This window comes from Solanum tuberosum, unplaced genomic scaffold (genome assembly GCF_000226075.1).
Source record: "Solanum tuberosum cultivar DM 1-3 516 R44 unplaced genomic scaffold, SolTub_3.0 scf00042, whole genome shotgun sequence".
NCBI lineage: Eukaryota > Viridiplantae > Streptophyta > Magnoliopsida > Solanales > Solanaceae > Solanum > Solanum tuberosum.
Genome location: NW_006238967.1, coordinates 364,034 through 381,597, shown reverse-complemented (window position 1 = coordinate 381,597; position 17,564 = coordinate 364,034). Strand labels below are relative to the sequence as shown.

The 17,564-nt window shown below is 37.6% G+C and overlaps 1 protein-coding gene across 1 annotated transcript; it reads right to left on the bottom strand.

The window, feature by feature from the left end:
- Nucleotides 1-3,925: 3,925 nt before the first annotated feature.
- On the bottom strand, nt 3,926-10,161 carry LOC102605368 (sodium/pyruvate cotransporter BASS2, chloroplastic). The gene is made up of 12 exons (XM_006343114.2): nt 9,851-10,161; nt 9,682-9,766; nt 9,475-9,592; nt 9,353-9,394; nt 9,100-9,276; nt 8,359-8,486; nt 6,573-6,654; nt 6,170-6,221; nt 5,936-6,033; nt 5,670-5,828; nt 4,423-4,512; nt 3,926-4,306 (listed from the first exon to the last, which is right to left on the bottom strand). Exons 1-12 carry the CDS (start codon nt 9,960-9,962, stop codon nt 4,229-4,231), a joined length of 1,221 nt encoding a protein of 406 aa, XP_006343176.1. The 5' UTR covers nt 9,963-10,161; the 3' UTR covers nt 3,926-4,228.
- Nucleotides 10,162-17,564: the final 7,403 nt, after the last annotated feature.

The window sequence follows — 17,564 nt, the reverse complement described above, 5'->3', positions numbered from 1 at the left end:
TTCAGGCTTAGAGACTTCTCGTGATTTCTTGTGAGTGGATGTCGTTCCATAGAGGCTTGGTCTTGTTATATTTGAGATCCTTTTCGGAATCGACACACCCTCGGGTCACTCTTACTAGCTGGGCGGCTTATGCCCCTAGGAGTGGATTGGTTGGCTGGACAACCTTGATATATTGAGATCCTCTTCGAAGTCGACAAACCCACGGGTCACTCTTACTAGCTGGGCGGCTTATGCCCCTAGGAGTGGATTGGTTGGCTGGACAACCTTGATATATTGAGATCCTCTTCGAAGTCGACAAACCCACGGGTCACTCTTACTAGCTGGGGTGGGAATGGACTGGATGGATAGGCGGCCCAAATTGATTTGTGACTCTTGCTAGCTGGGCTGGGAGTTGATTAGATTTTGGGTATTTGTTGTTACTTGGGCTGGGAGCCTAATTTTTGCTTCTTGAGTTCGGATACATGGTACTCTTCTCTTAGTAGACATAGCTATTATGTGTACCTATCGGGCATATAGGGTCTGTTTGGGTTTTATTTAAACTTGTGCATGAGTGTACCTTCTAGGATTATGGGGTTCAATTTGGTTTGGTTTAGTTTAGTTGTACTTAGATTTAATTTTGGTATGCTTGTGTGCTCTCTTTCATATCCACTTTGACCTCTATTTGTGTCTAGATTCTATCTTTTCATATTGCCTTTACCTTTTTGCTCAATCAGTCTTTGATGCCTACTGAGTACCTTTGTTTTGGTTCTCATGCTTCACTCTGCTTTTGTTTCGTGATGCAGGTCCTAGTACCAGCTACCAACAGTGATAGTTCGTGCCATCAACAACATTTGGGATTCAGAGATGAGGGTGAGCATTTGGTGTCCTGGATCAGCTGTCTCCCTCTATACCTAATTAGCTAGTCTTTTTCTTTTTGAGACAAACTTTGTTTTGATCCACTTTTGGTACTTGTAATCTTATTTTTAGACAACTCTGTACTTGTGACTTCTAGGTTCTAGAAATGATCCTTTATATATATTTTTTGGTCTGCTTCTACTTCTGTTTCGTTCTGTGGTTTAGGTTGATTTATGTTTAGTTTTACCTTTATACTCATTACTTGGTGTTCTGGGTTACAGGTTGACTTACCTACTGACAAATTATAGTAGGTGCCATTATGAGTCGAGGAATCAGGTTGTGACAAGTTGGTATCAGAGCCCCAAGTTCACCAGTCTCACTTGTACAAAGCTAATATCTAGTAGAGTCTTACGGATTGGTGTAGAGACGTCTGTATTCTATCTTTGGGAGGCTAAAAGGTGTCTTTAGGAATTTCCCCTCTTTTGTATCGCTTTTATGTAGTGTGTGTTGGTTTCTTGAAATCTCACTTGTTTCATTCTTTTTACAGGATAGCTCATGTGCACCGCATGACAACTCGAGGTAGCGGCCGACCTCCCTTACCAGCCAAGGGTGCAGCATCAGGCTCGAAGAGAGAGAAAGATCTGAAGCCTTCACCTGATCTTCAAGGCCTCATAGCAGACTTCAAACTAGATATTTTGTTCAGGCCTCATTGCACACTTCAAAGGGTGACTGGTACACCCGGAGTAAGGTTGGCTCTAATCAGATTTGTGGTCCCAGTCATGTGCTTCAGGATGTGGAGCCTATTCTTTTAGGAGTTTATCATTTTTGGGTTGTTTTGATTTTAGAGAGTGGGATCATTGAGCAAGAGATTGCCCTTTGTGTAGGCAGATTGTTCCCGCTCCAAAGGTAGTCCTACCATCTCTATCCACTCGCTCTCATTCAGTAGCGGTTCTTCATTCTTTAGAAGCTCCACCAGCAGCACCTCCAGCCTGAGGTTGAGGTCAGGGGCAGGACTGTCGTGGTTATTATCACGGTATTCATGATGGTCCTCGGGGAGGCAGGTCAAGAGGTAGGTTAAATGGCCAGGGCAGAGGCGAACATGGCCACTTCTATGTAGCTATAGCGATGGTGGAGGCTGATGCATTGGGCGATGTGATCAAAGGTACGATTCTCTTATGCCAGCAACCCGCCTCAACTTTATTTGATTCGGGTTCTACCTTTTCTTATGTGTCTATTTATTATGCTTTTCGTATGGGTTTGAGTTTTGAGCCTATGGCAGCGCCATTTCCTATGTTGACCCTATGGATGAGTCTTTAGTAGTGAATCAGGCGTTTGATCTTGCTTGGTTACTATCCTGGGACGTGACGCTCGGGATGACCTTATTTTGCTTGATATGCTTGATTTCGATATGATTCTTGGCATGGAATGGTTATCCTCCTACCGTGCGGTCTTAGATTGCTTCTCTAAGACCGTTACCTTAGTCATGCCTAGTATTCCCCTGGTGGTATGGCAGGGCTCTCGTTGTAGCACAACGTTTGGAGTTATCTCTTTTATTCGGGCTTGGAGGCTAGTAACTAGCGTGTGTTTATCTTATTTGGCATATTTGTGTGATGTGAGTAGGGAGGTCCCTCTTGTTGAGCCAGTTCCAGTTGTCCGTAACTTTATAGATGTGTTTCCTACCGACCTACCTAGCCTACCCCAGAGCGTGATATTGATTTCCCTATTAAGCTTGAGTCAAGTACTCGACCTATTTCTATTCTGCCTTATCAGATGGCTTATGAAGAGCTCAATGAGTTCAGTGTTCAGCTTCATGATCTCTTGGGTAAGAGATTCATCAGGTTTAAGTGTATCGCCTTGGGGAGCTCCCGTTCTCTTTGTGAAAAAGGTCGGAACGATGCGCATGTGTATTGAATATAGGCAGCTAAATAAAGTGACGGTGAAGAATGGTTACCCTATTCCTAGGATTGATGATATGTTTGACCAGCTTCAGGGTGTCGTAGTGTTTTCGAAGATTCATATGAGGTCTGGTTACCATCATATGAGGGTTAGGGCAGTGGAAATCCCTAAGACAACATTTATGACTCAATATGGCCACTATGAGTTCTTGGTGATGTTTATGGGTTGACTAATGCCCCCTACCACCTTCATGGACTTGATGACATAGGTGTTTAGGCTGTATCTTGATTCGTTCGTCATAGTGTCCATAGATGATATCCTTGTATACTCGCGGAGCAGGAATCATGAGCAACAATTGAGGATTCTGCTCCAGACTTTGAGAGATCAATGACTTTATGCCAAGTTCTCAAAGTGCGAGTTTTGGCTTGAGTCTGTAGCATTCTTGGGGCACGTCGTGTCCAAGGATGGCATCATGGTAGATTTGACGAATATTGAGACTATTCGTGATTGGGCTAGGCCCACCTTAGTGACTGAAATGCAGAACTTTATTGGATTAGCGGGCTACTACAGAAGGTTTTGTGGAGGGCTTCTCCACTATTGCAGGACCTATGACCCGATTGACTCATCTCGATATTCCTTTTGAGTGGTCTGAAGAGTGTGAGTTGAGCTTTCAGAAGCTCAAAGAGTTGTTGACCACTGCTCCTATATCGACTCTTCCAGTTGAGAGCGAGGGCTTCACGGTATATTGCGATGTTGGTTTGGGTTGTGTTTTTATGCAACGAGGCCGAGTTATTGCTTATGCGTCGAGGCAGCTTAAGCTACATGAGCGCAACTATTCCACTCATGACTAGGAGCTGACAACAGTAGTTTTTGGGGTTAAGATCCGGAGGCACTACCTGTATGGAGTTTGTTGCGAGATCTACACTAATCATAGGAGTCTTCGGTACATTATGCGTCAAAGGGACCTTAATTCAAGGCAGCGTCTATGGATTGAGCTTCTGAAGGACTATGACCTCTCTATTCTCTATCATTAGTTATATATTTGTAATTAATTTGCATTTATGGGGTATTTGCTTAGTTCACCCCCCACCCCCCATCCCACCCCATTTTATGATGGATTATATGAGTTCATCAATATTTGATCCACTTTTAAATAATTGGATAACCAACCCAATTAAAATGAGGTAATCGAGCGAATAACCATAAATTTGACCCATTTTATCACCTTACTTGGAATAAGCCTTACAAGCACTAAAACTGGCTTACAATGCCATGGGCAGTTCGCTTAATACCAATTTATCTAAAACATTTTGGAAGGCTCTTCTGTGCTAATGTTTCTAACAAATTAAATTGAATCTAAGGTCCAAAATTTAGGTTTCATTACAGAGGCAGCCAAGAAATGCATACAACTACCAACCATGCATTTGCATGACTCCGGATCTTTCAACTTCATCTCACAAACTAACGACATGTAAAGAAGCAGCAGCAGCAGCGGAGGTTACTCCTTAAAATCATCCTTGTCATCAACAGGAATTGGTTGATTCCTCCAGTACACAGCTAGAGCACTTCCACCAAGCTGTGAAACATGGTAACGATGAGAGAACATCGAAAAGAATTATGTTTGGAGTATAATAGACGAGAGTTGTTGCATATGAACATGTATATGAAAAAAGTAAGGGTACAGAGTCTTACTGCCATGCAGACAACACTAACAGCAGACGGTACAGCAACAAGAGGGTTTGTGAAATGCTTTTGGGCAAGTAGAAATCCGAGTGCCGAACTCTGTGCACACAAAAGACAAGAGTTACATAGTTTCCCCATAGTTTGCATTATCTAGACTTCATCAAAACACTCTGTTAAATGTAATAGTAAAACGATTGGATGACCTGGCAAAAAGATGATGCCCCCTTTTATTGCTGATATCACAAATTATTATGCATAACTAATAATTTAGGGAACAATATGCTCGCCAAAAACAACAACCCACAGAAGATGATAAGCATTCTAAATAAAGAGTTCATTCAAGTGTCCTTTTCCCATTCCCCGCTTTGGGAAGGAATGTTGGTTCCTAAGAATTAACAACAGTAGAATCTTATATTGCTAACTATCACAAGTTAATGATACTTCAATAGGATCAGTGTTTTGTATGGCGAAAGGCGAAAAGGGGCGAAGCACATGCTTTTAATAAGTCAGGGACCAATTAATACTAAAAACTTAAAATATTTAATTGCATATATAAATAACAAAAATAACAATAGCAACAACATATTAGCAAATATTTCAATTCAAAAACTAAAAGTCCATAGTAGTTACTAAATTGAAAGAAGAAAAAAATACAAATAAAGGGATGCAAAACAAAGGAATGAGAAACTGTGCACAGTCCACTGCCTACTGTTAAGAGCTGCGAAAAAGAAGAAGAAGACAGTCATGGTTTGTGCTGAAGTCTGAACTTTGAAGTAGAGAAGTCCCTAATATTTCCTTTTAATTTAATTTGATGTCAGTTCTATAAGAAATAACAAAAGGTGTTATGCCTTTGTCGCCTTTTATCGCTGCGTCGCCACTCACCTTTCCTTGCCTTTGCGAGATTGCCTCACCTTGCATCACCAGTAATAGGTGACAAGGCCTCGCCTCTCGCCAAAGGCAACAAGGCGAGCACATTTCACATCATTGAATAGGATAGAAAAAGCGAATTTTCCACCTCTGAAAATAGTGAAACATATACTAGGTAGCGTTTTGTATGATTTATACTTTTTACTATCACTCTATCAGGCACCCATCACATAATTCTTCTTAATATGGTGATGTATGGAGCTCAACTAGGGGAAATGAAGATAGTACGGCTTAAGATGAAACCAAAGAGAATAAAAGACAAGACAGGTATTAGAATGGCTACAGAGATTAGTTCATTGGTATGCTGAGAAGTACAAAAAGATAACTACCTGCATTCCACATTCTATCGAAATAGTTCTGGATGTTGATTCACCAAATGAAAATTTTGAAATCTGGTAACCCAGAAAAAAGGCTGCAGCATGCAAGGCCGCCACAGGGAGAAGTAACTGTGCTCCTTGAGTTTTCAGCACATCTGCGACTTGCCCAATCTTCAGAGAAAAGATATACAAACTGAGTTGGAGTAGAATGTGAGAGAAAGAGAGAGACCACCAATATGCCTTCAACTAAAACTAGTCAGTAAATTTTTCAAGCTTACCGGACTAGCACAAAGAAGAGTAGTCAGAATAACTCCAATTAAAGGTGTGATGGTGACGATTTTTGACGTAAACTTAGGAAAGAACTCATTTGATAGGACTGCAAAACAAAGTGAACTTCAGTTTATATAGCATATCTTATTTAAAGCTCTATGAAAGCAAGATTGGCATAAATACAGATTTCCTATTGTATTTCTCTATCGAAGAAAATGTGAAATATTTAAATATCCAGTTACCTCCAATAACTGTTGGCACTAGCACAACCTGAAAGGTGCTGATAGCAAGACCCTGGAATGAAAACAGAAGACCATTGGCTCGAAGAAAGTCTTTATAAGCAAACCACAAAACTTAATGCTAATCACCGAAGTTAGAGGGCTATCAGCTTTCTTGGGAAGAATCCAACTTTTAAACAGCCATACTTTGGTGCTGTTAAGTGTTACACTCCAAAATAAGCTTGGTGGAGTTGGTAGGTTATTTATGGTGTGTGTGCAAGGCATAGTGTAGATATTCTCCAGTGTACAACATACATTTATAGGATAAATTCAGATGTGTGACTGATATAGCGTACATCAAGCACTTTACATGAGTACATTTTGATAAATGAAACAAATATTGAACGCAACAGCACAGGTCACTTACGGCAGCATCAACTGGGACAAGCTGACCAGCTAGAAGCTTAGTTAGCAGGGGTGTCATCACAATAGCTCCAACTGTTGAACACCTGCAATGATGCCATAGAAACCCTTAGTCCCCAAATTCTCTAAGATTCTGGCCATTAGCTTATTAGTTCTCCACAGTTCTATGCAAATGCATATTTCTTGTAAAGGTGAACTTAATTTTGCACCGAATGATAGCATGCGTTTGGTTTCTCCTTAACAGGCATCACTTTCTAGAGGCTTCAAAAAGCTATTGCAGACCCAGGAAGCTAAAGTAGAGTGGTTGACAGTTCAAGTGCAGTCGTTCACTTTCCTATGATGAATTTTCTTTTACCACCTTTTACAATCACTGTCTTTCTAATAATGTGGTTGCAGATCGCTATCCTGAAAAGAAAGAAAGATCTGGGAAAAACACTAAGTTTTATGATCGGCTAACAATCATCTGGTCAGGTGTTTGCCAGAGGCCACAAACATACCCTCTCCCCCATGAACATTTATGCCCACAAAGTGCAATGTAGAGATAGTTTCAACATGTATCTCTAAAGATGTCATGAGGCATGGAACTATTCAGATGCTAACAGTGAATAAACACTTACCAGCAAAACAAAGAACCTGGTAGGAGCATGGACCGTTCGCATGGTTTTTTATTTAATTATAATGGCACAAGCTGGATAATGTTTCTCCTAAGAGTTTGTTTGTATCGGCTTATTTTAAGAGCTTTTAAGTATTTTTGTAGAGTTCAGGTAAAATAAAAAAGTACAGTCAAGCTCTTGTTTTTAAGCCAAAAGGACAAAAATAAGCCAGAAATAATTAGTTAGAATTCCTAACTTGTGCCTTTTGGCTATAAGCTCATCCAAACAAGCTCTAAGCATTCAAGAAATTGTAACCTAAATCAATGGTTTCCTGTCATTAGGAAGGAGAAACAACTCAAAAACAACAATCAGATATTTGCAGATTGCATTGGCAAATGAATTTCAGATCAACTTTGTTTTACTATGTCCATTGTCTTTCTGGATAAAAAATTTAAAGGTTAATATTAAGTTTAGACTAGGCTCCACACTTCTGCAAATCAGAAAGGTGGATCCTTTTCTCTTTTTTTTTTTATAATTGTGGTGTCCGGGCCAACTTGTACGCACCTTGACTAATTCCACGAAATACCTACCAGCAACAGGTATCGGTACCAGGTAAATGAGAAGAAATCACCTAGTGTTTTTGTGTCCGTTGTTTGAACCTGAGACCTCACGACTCTCACCGACTTCATAGACTACTAGGTCACACCCTTGTGTGCAGGTGGATCAGATTTATATACAAAAAATAATTTAAGTGGAATTATAAATAATAGTCAAAATGTAGGTGCGCTACTTCCTTAAAGCTTTCAGTAACTGTATACACTATCCCATCTTAGTGACCTTTTAAAGCAAAGTAGTGCCACCTACACCTTTTCATCTGATATAAGACAAGGAAATGAACAAATATTATAGGACTAGTTCACATCAAATCAAACAAGAAACTGGGAAAATTCATCTGCAACACAGGATCTAATATCTAATTTGTTAGGGTTTAGCATCTGTTTTAGTAATGGGTAACCATGACTTTTACTAAACACATGAAATTGCACTCTTTAACTTTTCTGGATTATAAACTAGTCATACTTTACTTTTATCTTGGCAATGAATGTCATCACATCAATAACAAAGCATGGCTTGCAAGACCATAGCAAAGCTTATTGACAGTAAGAAACTTCCCACAGAGTAGATTGAACTACTTACGTTGTCATTAGAACAGAGAGGGCTACATTCCCCTTTGAAATATATGTTGCCACATTAGAAGCTTGGCCTCCAGGACAGCATGACACCAAGATCAGACCAGTAGCGAGTGGGGCGGACAACTTTAGAGCCTACAGATCATACCAATTGGAGGAAGAGAACAATTATTATTAGCTAACCGGAGTGATATCAGAAAGTAGAATCAAGAGCATAGAGCTTGCTAACGAACAACAGAAACAACCAGAGAGACGAATAGCATCAACATGCTTAAATAGTTAGGTCAAACTTGCATACAGCAACAACAACTACTACACCTCAGTCCTAAACAAGTTGGGGTCAAACTTGCATACTGAATCAAAATATGTTTCTAGAGGATAAATAAGTTCTCTTAGGCTACAAAAGAGGGAGAAGAAATCATAAAGAGTGGAACCTAGTTAAATGCTAATAGAACTAACTATAACAGAAATATAACAAAAAACATTAAAGCAAACAATGATAGAAAAATATTTCTAACAGGCCACTCTACCTTTCTAATGCCTTTTTTTTTTTTAAATCTCACATAAGATAATTATGGGTGTAATCAAGCTGATCTTCATTCACTACCCTCATGTTGAAGATTTTCTAGGAGTCTGACTAAGTTAGAATGTAAGTGTTCACAAGATTCAACTCAAACTTACAATACAAATATGCTTTAAATGATGCATAGACAAAATGAATAACGCAATGAGGTAAGAGAAGAAATACCATTGCTATGGTGAAGCCTAAGAGTGGTTTAATAAAGTACTGAGCGAGAAATCCAACACCTACAGTCCATGGGTTCCTTAAACATCTTCGAAAGTCATCAAATGTTAGTGTCAAACCCATTGAAAGCATTAGAAATCCCAAACCCAGAGTGAATAGATCTGTTTCCAACCAAGTGACCTGTACAATTCTCATGTTCCATCAGTTAGAAGTTATCGTAAACGGAAAAATTGCAAATAGCAACTATTGAATTTACCGCAGAAGGTTTATATATGCCAATGATTGTACCCAATATAACCTGGAAAAGAAATTAAAGTTTGAATGAGGTTATGTATAAACAAAAAAGTATGAAAAGAGGAAAATGTTATTGAAATATACCCATAGAGGAAAAAGGGTGGTCAAAGTCTCAATTATTTTCTCGTATTGGGTCATTCCAGTGGAAGAGCTCTCTCCAGACACATTTGATGCTGCCTCGCAACATAATATTTTGGGATTGCTAAACATAGTAGTGGCAGCCATAATAAGAAATACAAACATATAATAAAAACAAAAGGGAGATAAGATAATTCCATCTCAAACACTAACCACGGGGATTGAACTAGGAAAGGCTTATTTTGATTTTGATTGATGAACAAATTATATCTTCCACTCTCATCTCCATTTCTCATACCTTAAATACAATAGAGTTAACTCATTTTTCTACTCAATAATCAAAATCACAAGAGAAAAAGAGTCAAGAAAACGAGGTACATACCCATACTCAAATGGGTCGGACTCCTAACACAAAACCCATAACTTGGTCTGTGAAGTGTGTCTGAACACTGCAATTTACATTGTTTTCCAATAAATCTGGACAGAGAAGCCATTGTTGATTAGAGAAGAGAGATCACTGAGTTGAGGGCAAGGTCCGTTCAACTTAGGTTAGTAACCATGGGGTTTTCGAGCTGGAAAACTGAGATCAGATGGGTCCAACATAGCAGATTTTCTATAACTCGTGGAAACCAATGAACCACACAAGATGATATGAGGATTATCCAAATTTCACACCCCAAGAATATCCCTCTACAATTTTTTTTTCTATTTTTTTAATATTAAAATAAGAAAATATCTAAATTAGAAATTGCATCACCTAGAATAAGACAAACTAAATTTATGAATGAATGAATGAATATTTTTCTAATGACTGCTACTTTTTTGTCGAATCTTCATTACTGCAATGTTATGTTCCTTCTTTTTTAATCTATTAATTGCTTCATGAAGTATATATGTCATTTGATGTGTTTTGTTCTCATCCTTGCTCATATTTATCAATGTTCAACCCTTTCTATTTTTGTACAAGTAATTATGTGAAAGTATACAAAACATCTCTTTCATTGCTATAAAAGCCTCATTAGCAAGGAAGTCATCTAAACCATTCCTTTCTTGGAAAATATGGTTCATGTGGAAAGTTTTTGGCAGTCAAACCTAAATGACATCCTTGCTACAATAATGATTAAAAAAATAAAATCGCTGATTTAATTCAAAATTTGCAATATTCATCCTTGTGTTAATTTTTGTGAAGAAACTTAAACCACCTACACAAGAATCAGGTTCTTGTTGGATTACCATAAATAAATAGTAACAAACGGAACATAAATTTATTGTGGAAATCTCCTTGCTCAAGGAAAGAAAAACCACGACCTACACCTCGTAGGATTTCACGAAACTTCACTAACTTCAAAGAGACAATTTAGATTACAACTCTATAATTAAAGAGTCAACAATTCACTCAAATTGTTCGACGGTTAACTATAATCAAATACTCTACCCTCCAAGAAGCTAAACTCATTTCTTGTTACAATTCTCTCTAACAATTAACTATAATTGTTTCTCTACTCTCCAAGAAGTCAAACTCACTTCTTGTTACAATTCTCTCTAACAATTAACTATAATTGTTTCTCTACTCTCCAAGAAGTCAAACTCACTTCTTGTTACAATTCTCACAAATTCTCTTTCACACTTGGAACAATTATCCCTAAACAATAATTCTAAGATGAAACAATGTAAACTAAGTTTTAGAAAGAAAACATAACTCTAGTTCTTCTTTCTTTTGTTGTCTTGTTGTTTTCAGCGCTGCACAAGCTCTTGTTGCAAAATATTCTCGATTTATGATTGTGCAAAAAACTATGATTCTCTTTGTCAACAATCCTTTTATAAGGGTCGATAAAACCCTAGTTGAATGGTACAAGGAAAGTAATTATTTTTCCTCAAAAAGCTTTCCTTTCCTTATAAGGAGTTTTCTACACTTTTTTTTCCTTATTTAGGAGTTTTTGCATTATAAGGAGTCTTTTGCACTTTTTTCCTTATTTAGGAGTCTTTGCCTTTTAAGGATTCATTTGTACTTCTTTCCCTTAATGGGAAAAGAGTTGGATATACCTCTCAACTTTGTCATTTAGAGCTGATATACCCTTGTCATGAAAATGATTCATATATATCTCTACTGTTATACAAATGACTCACATATATCATTTTCCTCTAACGAAAGTAAAAAAATTAATTTTAATTTATTTTTTTAATTATTTTTTTGAAAAAAATATAATCCATATGGGGTATATTTGATCCTCCTCACACGTATTTTTTTTTTGACTTTTTTGGTTTCAACGACTAATTTAAATTTATTATTTTGAATGTCAAATTTATTTATGTTGCACTAATTTTCTTGTAAAATTTATTATAGATGCCCCATTTTTTTTTTACAAGTACAAAAACTAAATTACAATATAGCCGCAAAAAAAAATTAGTTTTAAATTTTTTCTTTACACTAAAGAATTAAATAAAAAAAGAATAAAGAACTCAAATAATGATAATCAAAGAAGTCAAAAAATATTTTTTGTATGAAAAAGATTAAAATATGTCTTGAACTTTGTTAGAATGATCATTTATACACCCGTACATGAATTTTTCTAAAATTTAAAGTCAAAAATAAATTTAAAACTAACTTTTTTACTTCTGTTAGATAAAGGGTATATGTGAGCTCTTTTTGTAACGGTAAGGGTATATGTGAGCCATTTGTATAACAGTAAGGGTATATATGAGCCACTTTCATAACGAGGGGTATATATTAGCTCTAAATGGCAAAGTTGAGGGGTATATCAGACTTTTTTCCCTTCCTTATTTAGGAGTGTTTGCCTTTTAATAAGGTTTCTTAGTTCCCACGTTGATTCTGCTACTGGATTGTGAACCTGGTTCACTTTGTGCAGTTTCTCAGTTCCCGTGTTGGTTCTGCTAATGGATTGTGAACCTGGTTCACTTTGTCCGATTCACTTTGTCATTATCATAACTTGTTCAAAAAGTCGTCATGTCATCAATTTTCTCCTTTTTTGATGATGTCAAATTATGCTTCCTCCATGGCTTTTGTAACCTGCATTGTATAATCCTACACAGCACAGCCAGAAAACATATTCCCCCTTTTGACATCTCAAATAGATAGGTAAAATTAGGTGGAAGCATGCATAGACATAACTAGACTCATAGCCACACTGGGCGACACCACACATATGTAGAAACCAACAGAAACTCTCAATCTAAGGATATTAGCCATCCAAACAAGTAACAACAGGAAGCAGTCACACATAAGCAAGATGGACAACAAAATCAGAAGACACGTCATTTAAGCCCATATTGGGTACCAACATACTCTTTGCAAAAGCACAATTAAGCATCCCATAATATCAACATTTTAAACAAAAACAAAAGAACAAGAACCGATTCCAGGATGGGTATGCTAAGACAAATGGCTAGAAGGAGGATTGGAAAGCAAGAAGTTGGAGAAGTGTATATATTCTAGCATTGTTTTATTGCTATTGAAGAAGCATTTGATCCTTGGCCTCGTGACCTCTCCTTGAAACTCTGCAAGAGCATTCCTTAATGTATCAATCTCGATCTAAAGCCCAACATTCTTCATCCAAGCAACATTCATATCATCAATCAGTTGTGCCATAGGACCAACATACGGGGACCAGGTGGAAGAGATGGGTTGTCCACTGGCAAGCAATCACACTCTGCAAAAATGGTCCGAGTACTCATATCCTTCTCTGTCACTTGACTTTCGTCACCTAAGGGTACACCAGAAGCACTAGACACAATAGTGAGCAAGTTACCATAAGCCAGCTAATGAGGAGCTACTGAGGACCAGGTACATGGTCTATGACTATAGTCATGTGTTTAATCATGAGCGTACTAGTTAATGGGTTCCTCTTGGTCAATCACGTTGTCTAATTCCATATACATGAATGACACCTTTTCTCCCCTAGAAACTACACCATTGTGGACAATCTAAGGTCACTATGGTTTTTCCCCCTGAAGAGAAGCATGTGGCAATCGATTTAGGGCTAGTTCATCTAAGATTATACATCGATGTCCTCATCAGAGTAATTGATCAGGACTTGTGATAGTGGAATATTGGTTGGGAAGGCTGAGGGTAGTGGCGATGGTGGTGAGTTCATGATTTTTGATTTTGGTGAAGGTTCTTGTGAAAGTGGGGATGAGAGAAAGGGTTTGAGGTGTGATTGATGTGATTGAAATGGCAATGATGAGTGATCGAAGATAGGGATGATGGTTGGGATTCCAAGATAGATATAGACATTTGAGGTATTGAGAGAGATGATTTGATTTTCCTATGAAAAATAAAATTTTAAACAATGTGAAAAAGGGTAAATTAGGTTCTTTTGTTTCAGATCATGCAGTTGACATCCCGAATGCTCTATTGTATTTTGTAAAGACATTGAGGGAGAGTGCAAACATGATATGTCGAGAACTCGATACCTATGTGCAACCACTCTAGCACTGCGATGTTATAAGAAACTAATGGTAATATCATTTGACATGAGCTTCAGAGTTCCCTGCAACGGAAAATGTATACCTGGTGCAGTAAAAAAGTGAGTTAGTGGTTATGTTAAGCACGTACACCTATCCAATCCCACTTTCCTAATTTTTCGAGAGTGAATATACTGGTAAATGAGACCTAGTGAGAGTCGGTTTTTCTCAAACTACTCTCGGCCCAAGGCTTTGGTGAATATGTCTGCCACCTAGTCCTTAGTTTTGCAAAATGTCATGACAATATAACCTTCTTCAACATTGTTTATAATGAAGTGATGATGCAAGTCAATATGATGATGCATCTGAATTCTATTTTCTTGTAGCCCACTACACCAAGCAAGGTCCTAGAAAATGAGTCATTCTAGATGTCCTTATTTTGTCCACCAAATAACCAGCATAATTTACATCTGCAAAGATCACCAGTTCAAATAAGTCACCTAATGGTACCAGTTGAGGACCAAGTTCATTCTGATATCGTAGAATCCTTTTGATAACCTTCAAGTGGTATTCCTTCGGACATGAATGGAGACATGCACAAAGTTCAACACATTGACAAGGGTAAGATATAGCAGAGATCCAAACATTCCTCTATGCCTTATGTCATTGACAAGGGAACCGAGTTCATCCTTATCGAGCTCGGTAGTTGCAATTAGGGTGTCATTCGTCTTAACTTCATTCATGTCAAACTTATTTAGTAGCTCCTTGTTGTACTTATGTTGATGAAATGATGTTCTAGATTGTGATTGTTTGATCTGAAGCCCTCCAAAAATGATGTCATCGACATAAACCTAAACTATGAGCACATTGGAGCACATGATCATGGAGCCTGATTCAATCTTTAACCATTCAAGAAGGCACCCTTGATGTCCATTTGATAGAATATAATTCCATGTGAGCTGCAAAGGCTATTATCATTTGCATAGCTTCCATTCTGGCTACCGGGGAAACTGTCTCATCGTAGTGTATCATTTCCTATTGATTGTATACTTGAACCACTAATCTAGCTTTGTACCTTCTTATTTTTGACAAAGTTAATCACTTGATTGAGAAAAATGTGAAAGTTAATTTAGATGAGATAGGTATGACACATTACTGAAAAGATGACACTGATAGATTCGACTAGAGGAACATAATCCTCAAACTGAGCATGCACAAGTCATATAACCAACTTTTACATCCTCGCCTTTAAACTCTCATTGGTTTGCATATATCCAGGTGGATTAGTTCACGGGGTTTTGATATGCTCACCATCTAGTTTAGGTTTGAAAGTTGATCTGGCATGTTTGCCTCACGTGCATGCACCACAAACTTGATCTTCTTTAAACCTTTGAGTTGGCAGTGACCAGGTCCTTGGATATTAGTTTGTTCATCAGTGAGAAGATTGTATGTCCCAATCTTTTGTGACATAGTAGTGAGCTATTAGTGATTGCACTTAAGCATTGGGGTGATTGTTCTTTGGGACCCAAAATGTCAACTTTGTATTTTGTAGCTCTTACCAAGGAGGACCAGTTTCTCGGAGCTTGCACTAATCACTCGACACTCGATTGAGGTGAATAGTACATCGTTTCCCTTATCACATATTTGGACACATTCAGGAGGTTGTGTTGCAATCCTTCACCATAATATACATTATCTATTGCTTGAAAGGGCGTGAGTCTCACTCTGCCGATTCCTAGAATTCCTCCTTTCTTTTCATTTCCAAAGGCAACACTTTCGCCTTGGAAATTGTTCAGTGAGAGGGAGTTCTCCTTGTTTTCGGGGATGTGTTTGGAGCATGCACTATCTAGATACCACTACTTTTGTTTCCCTCTCACTGGTTCCTGCACATTCATTAGAAGTTAGATTTCGTACTCAGACCCACTTGGGTCCTTGTTTATGAGTGAAAGGATGAACCAAGTTTCTTCTGGCCCATTTGGGTAAGGGTTTTTGGTTGGGAACTAGTTTTAGATTTCCTTCACCATTCCTTCTTTTCATAAAAATGAGATTGTTTTAATGGCCAGATTTTTCTCTATGCACATGTGGTTTTGATGACCAAGTTGACCACAGTGAGTGTAGAACATGGCATAGTGATTTTCTTCAGATTTTACAGAATTCTTATTGAATCCTATTCCATGTCTAGTTGAGGATATACTCTTTTGCAGATTATTGAGCATTATAGAGGATTTTGTCCATTTTGTATTGTGCTATAATTCCATCTTAGTCATTTGAACCTTAAGAAGTGTCATGACCCAAAGTACACCCTAGATGTGACATGGCGTATAAGACCCCGTTAGTCCCTACACAAGACACTTGATATAGACTTAACACAATATAATAGACAAGAGTAAAGAATCTCATATAAAGGAGAGTTTGACATTTATAGCAAAAGTCTAACATAGTCTTGACAAACCATCTACTACATCAAAAGGAGTGGTTGGTACGTAACCTGTACACCACATAAAACATCCAAAACATAAAGACATATTAAAGCAATAAAGACAACATCGTCCTCGAAGTATGAGGACTCACCAAGTCTTCAACTCTTTAAATGGTCAACTAGTCACAAACAGAGGGAGAAGAGTCGTCAAGCCCTACATTAGTGAAACAATGTAGTCACAAGAATGCATTAGTACATGAAATGTGCTAAGTATGAGAAAAATGCATAAAAAACATGAAAACATGATTTTAAGAGGACATAATTGAAAACATGATATGCATGACCAAGTTAAACATAGTAAAAAAAATAAGAAGAATCGTAAGTCATAATTATGGTCAATGCATCTTAAAATCATGAGTAAAAGCTTCATAAAGTCTTTAAGGGAAATCTAGTTCATTTTGCTGGATATTAGCTTTAGCCGACAATAGACCATGAGAGTTATAACATGAAATCCGATGTAACTCCCGCATCGAGAAGGGAGAGTCTACTTTCTAAGGTAGAACTTCGTATCATATCATGTGATATATGTGGATCTTCTAGCTAGGCCATTTAAGGCAAGTAGTGTAGAACTAGAGGTTGCTACTAGATACTACCCTATTTGAGCCTCTATCTCAAAGTTCTCTCGGTGCTAAGTTAAATCCCAACAGAATGGTCATTTTCATATTGTTATCATCATACATGGAAAAAGATAATGCAAATATTAATCCAAGCTTAAACATCATAGAGTAGCTCATTAAAGATTGAATCAAATCTAAGTGAGAAACCTTTCACAAGGCCATGATCCCTTAGTATGTGAGAAAATCCTTTCACAATTTCATTGATGCTCATCTTTAAAGCAACCTAGATCATAAAACTTTTCTTTTTAATAAATTATGCACAACTTCATAAATTCATCATTCATAGATTCAAGCTTCTTCATAAATTCATGTAAATTATCATAGTCAAAATCATGATCAATGCATGGGTTCATGTGAAAACAATTGGAAAGCATGTAATTGAGTCAAAACAATCATAATAAGATCAAAATTGAACAATTGAAATAAAACAAATTGAACCCACGAAGAATTGAATGGAAACCTAATCAACTGAATTGAAATTTGACTTGGAGAGTTGGGAAACCTTAGGGCTTTATGGGTGAATGAAACCCATTGATGAGGCCTGTCACACCCCTATTTTTCCCAAACGAAGTGTTTGA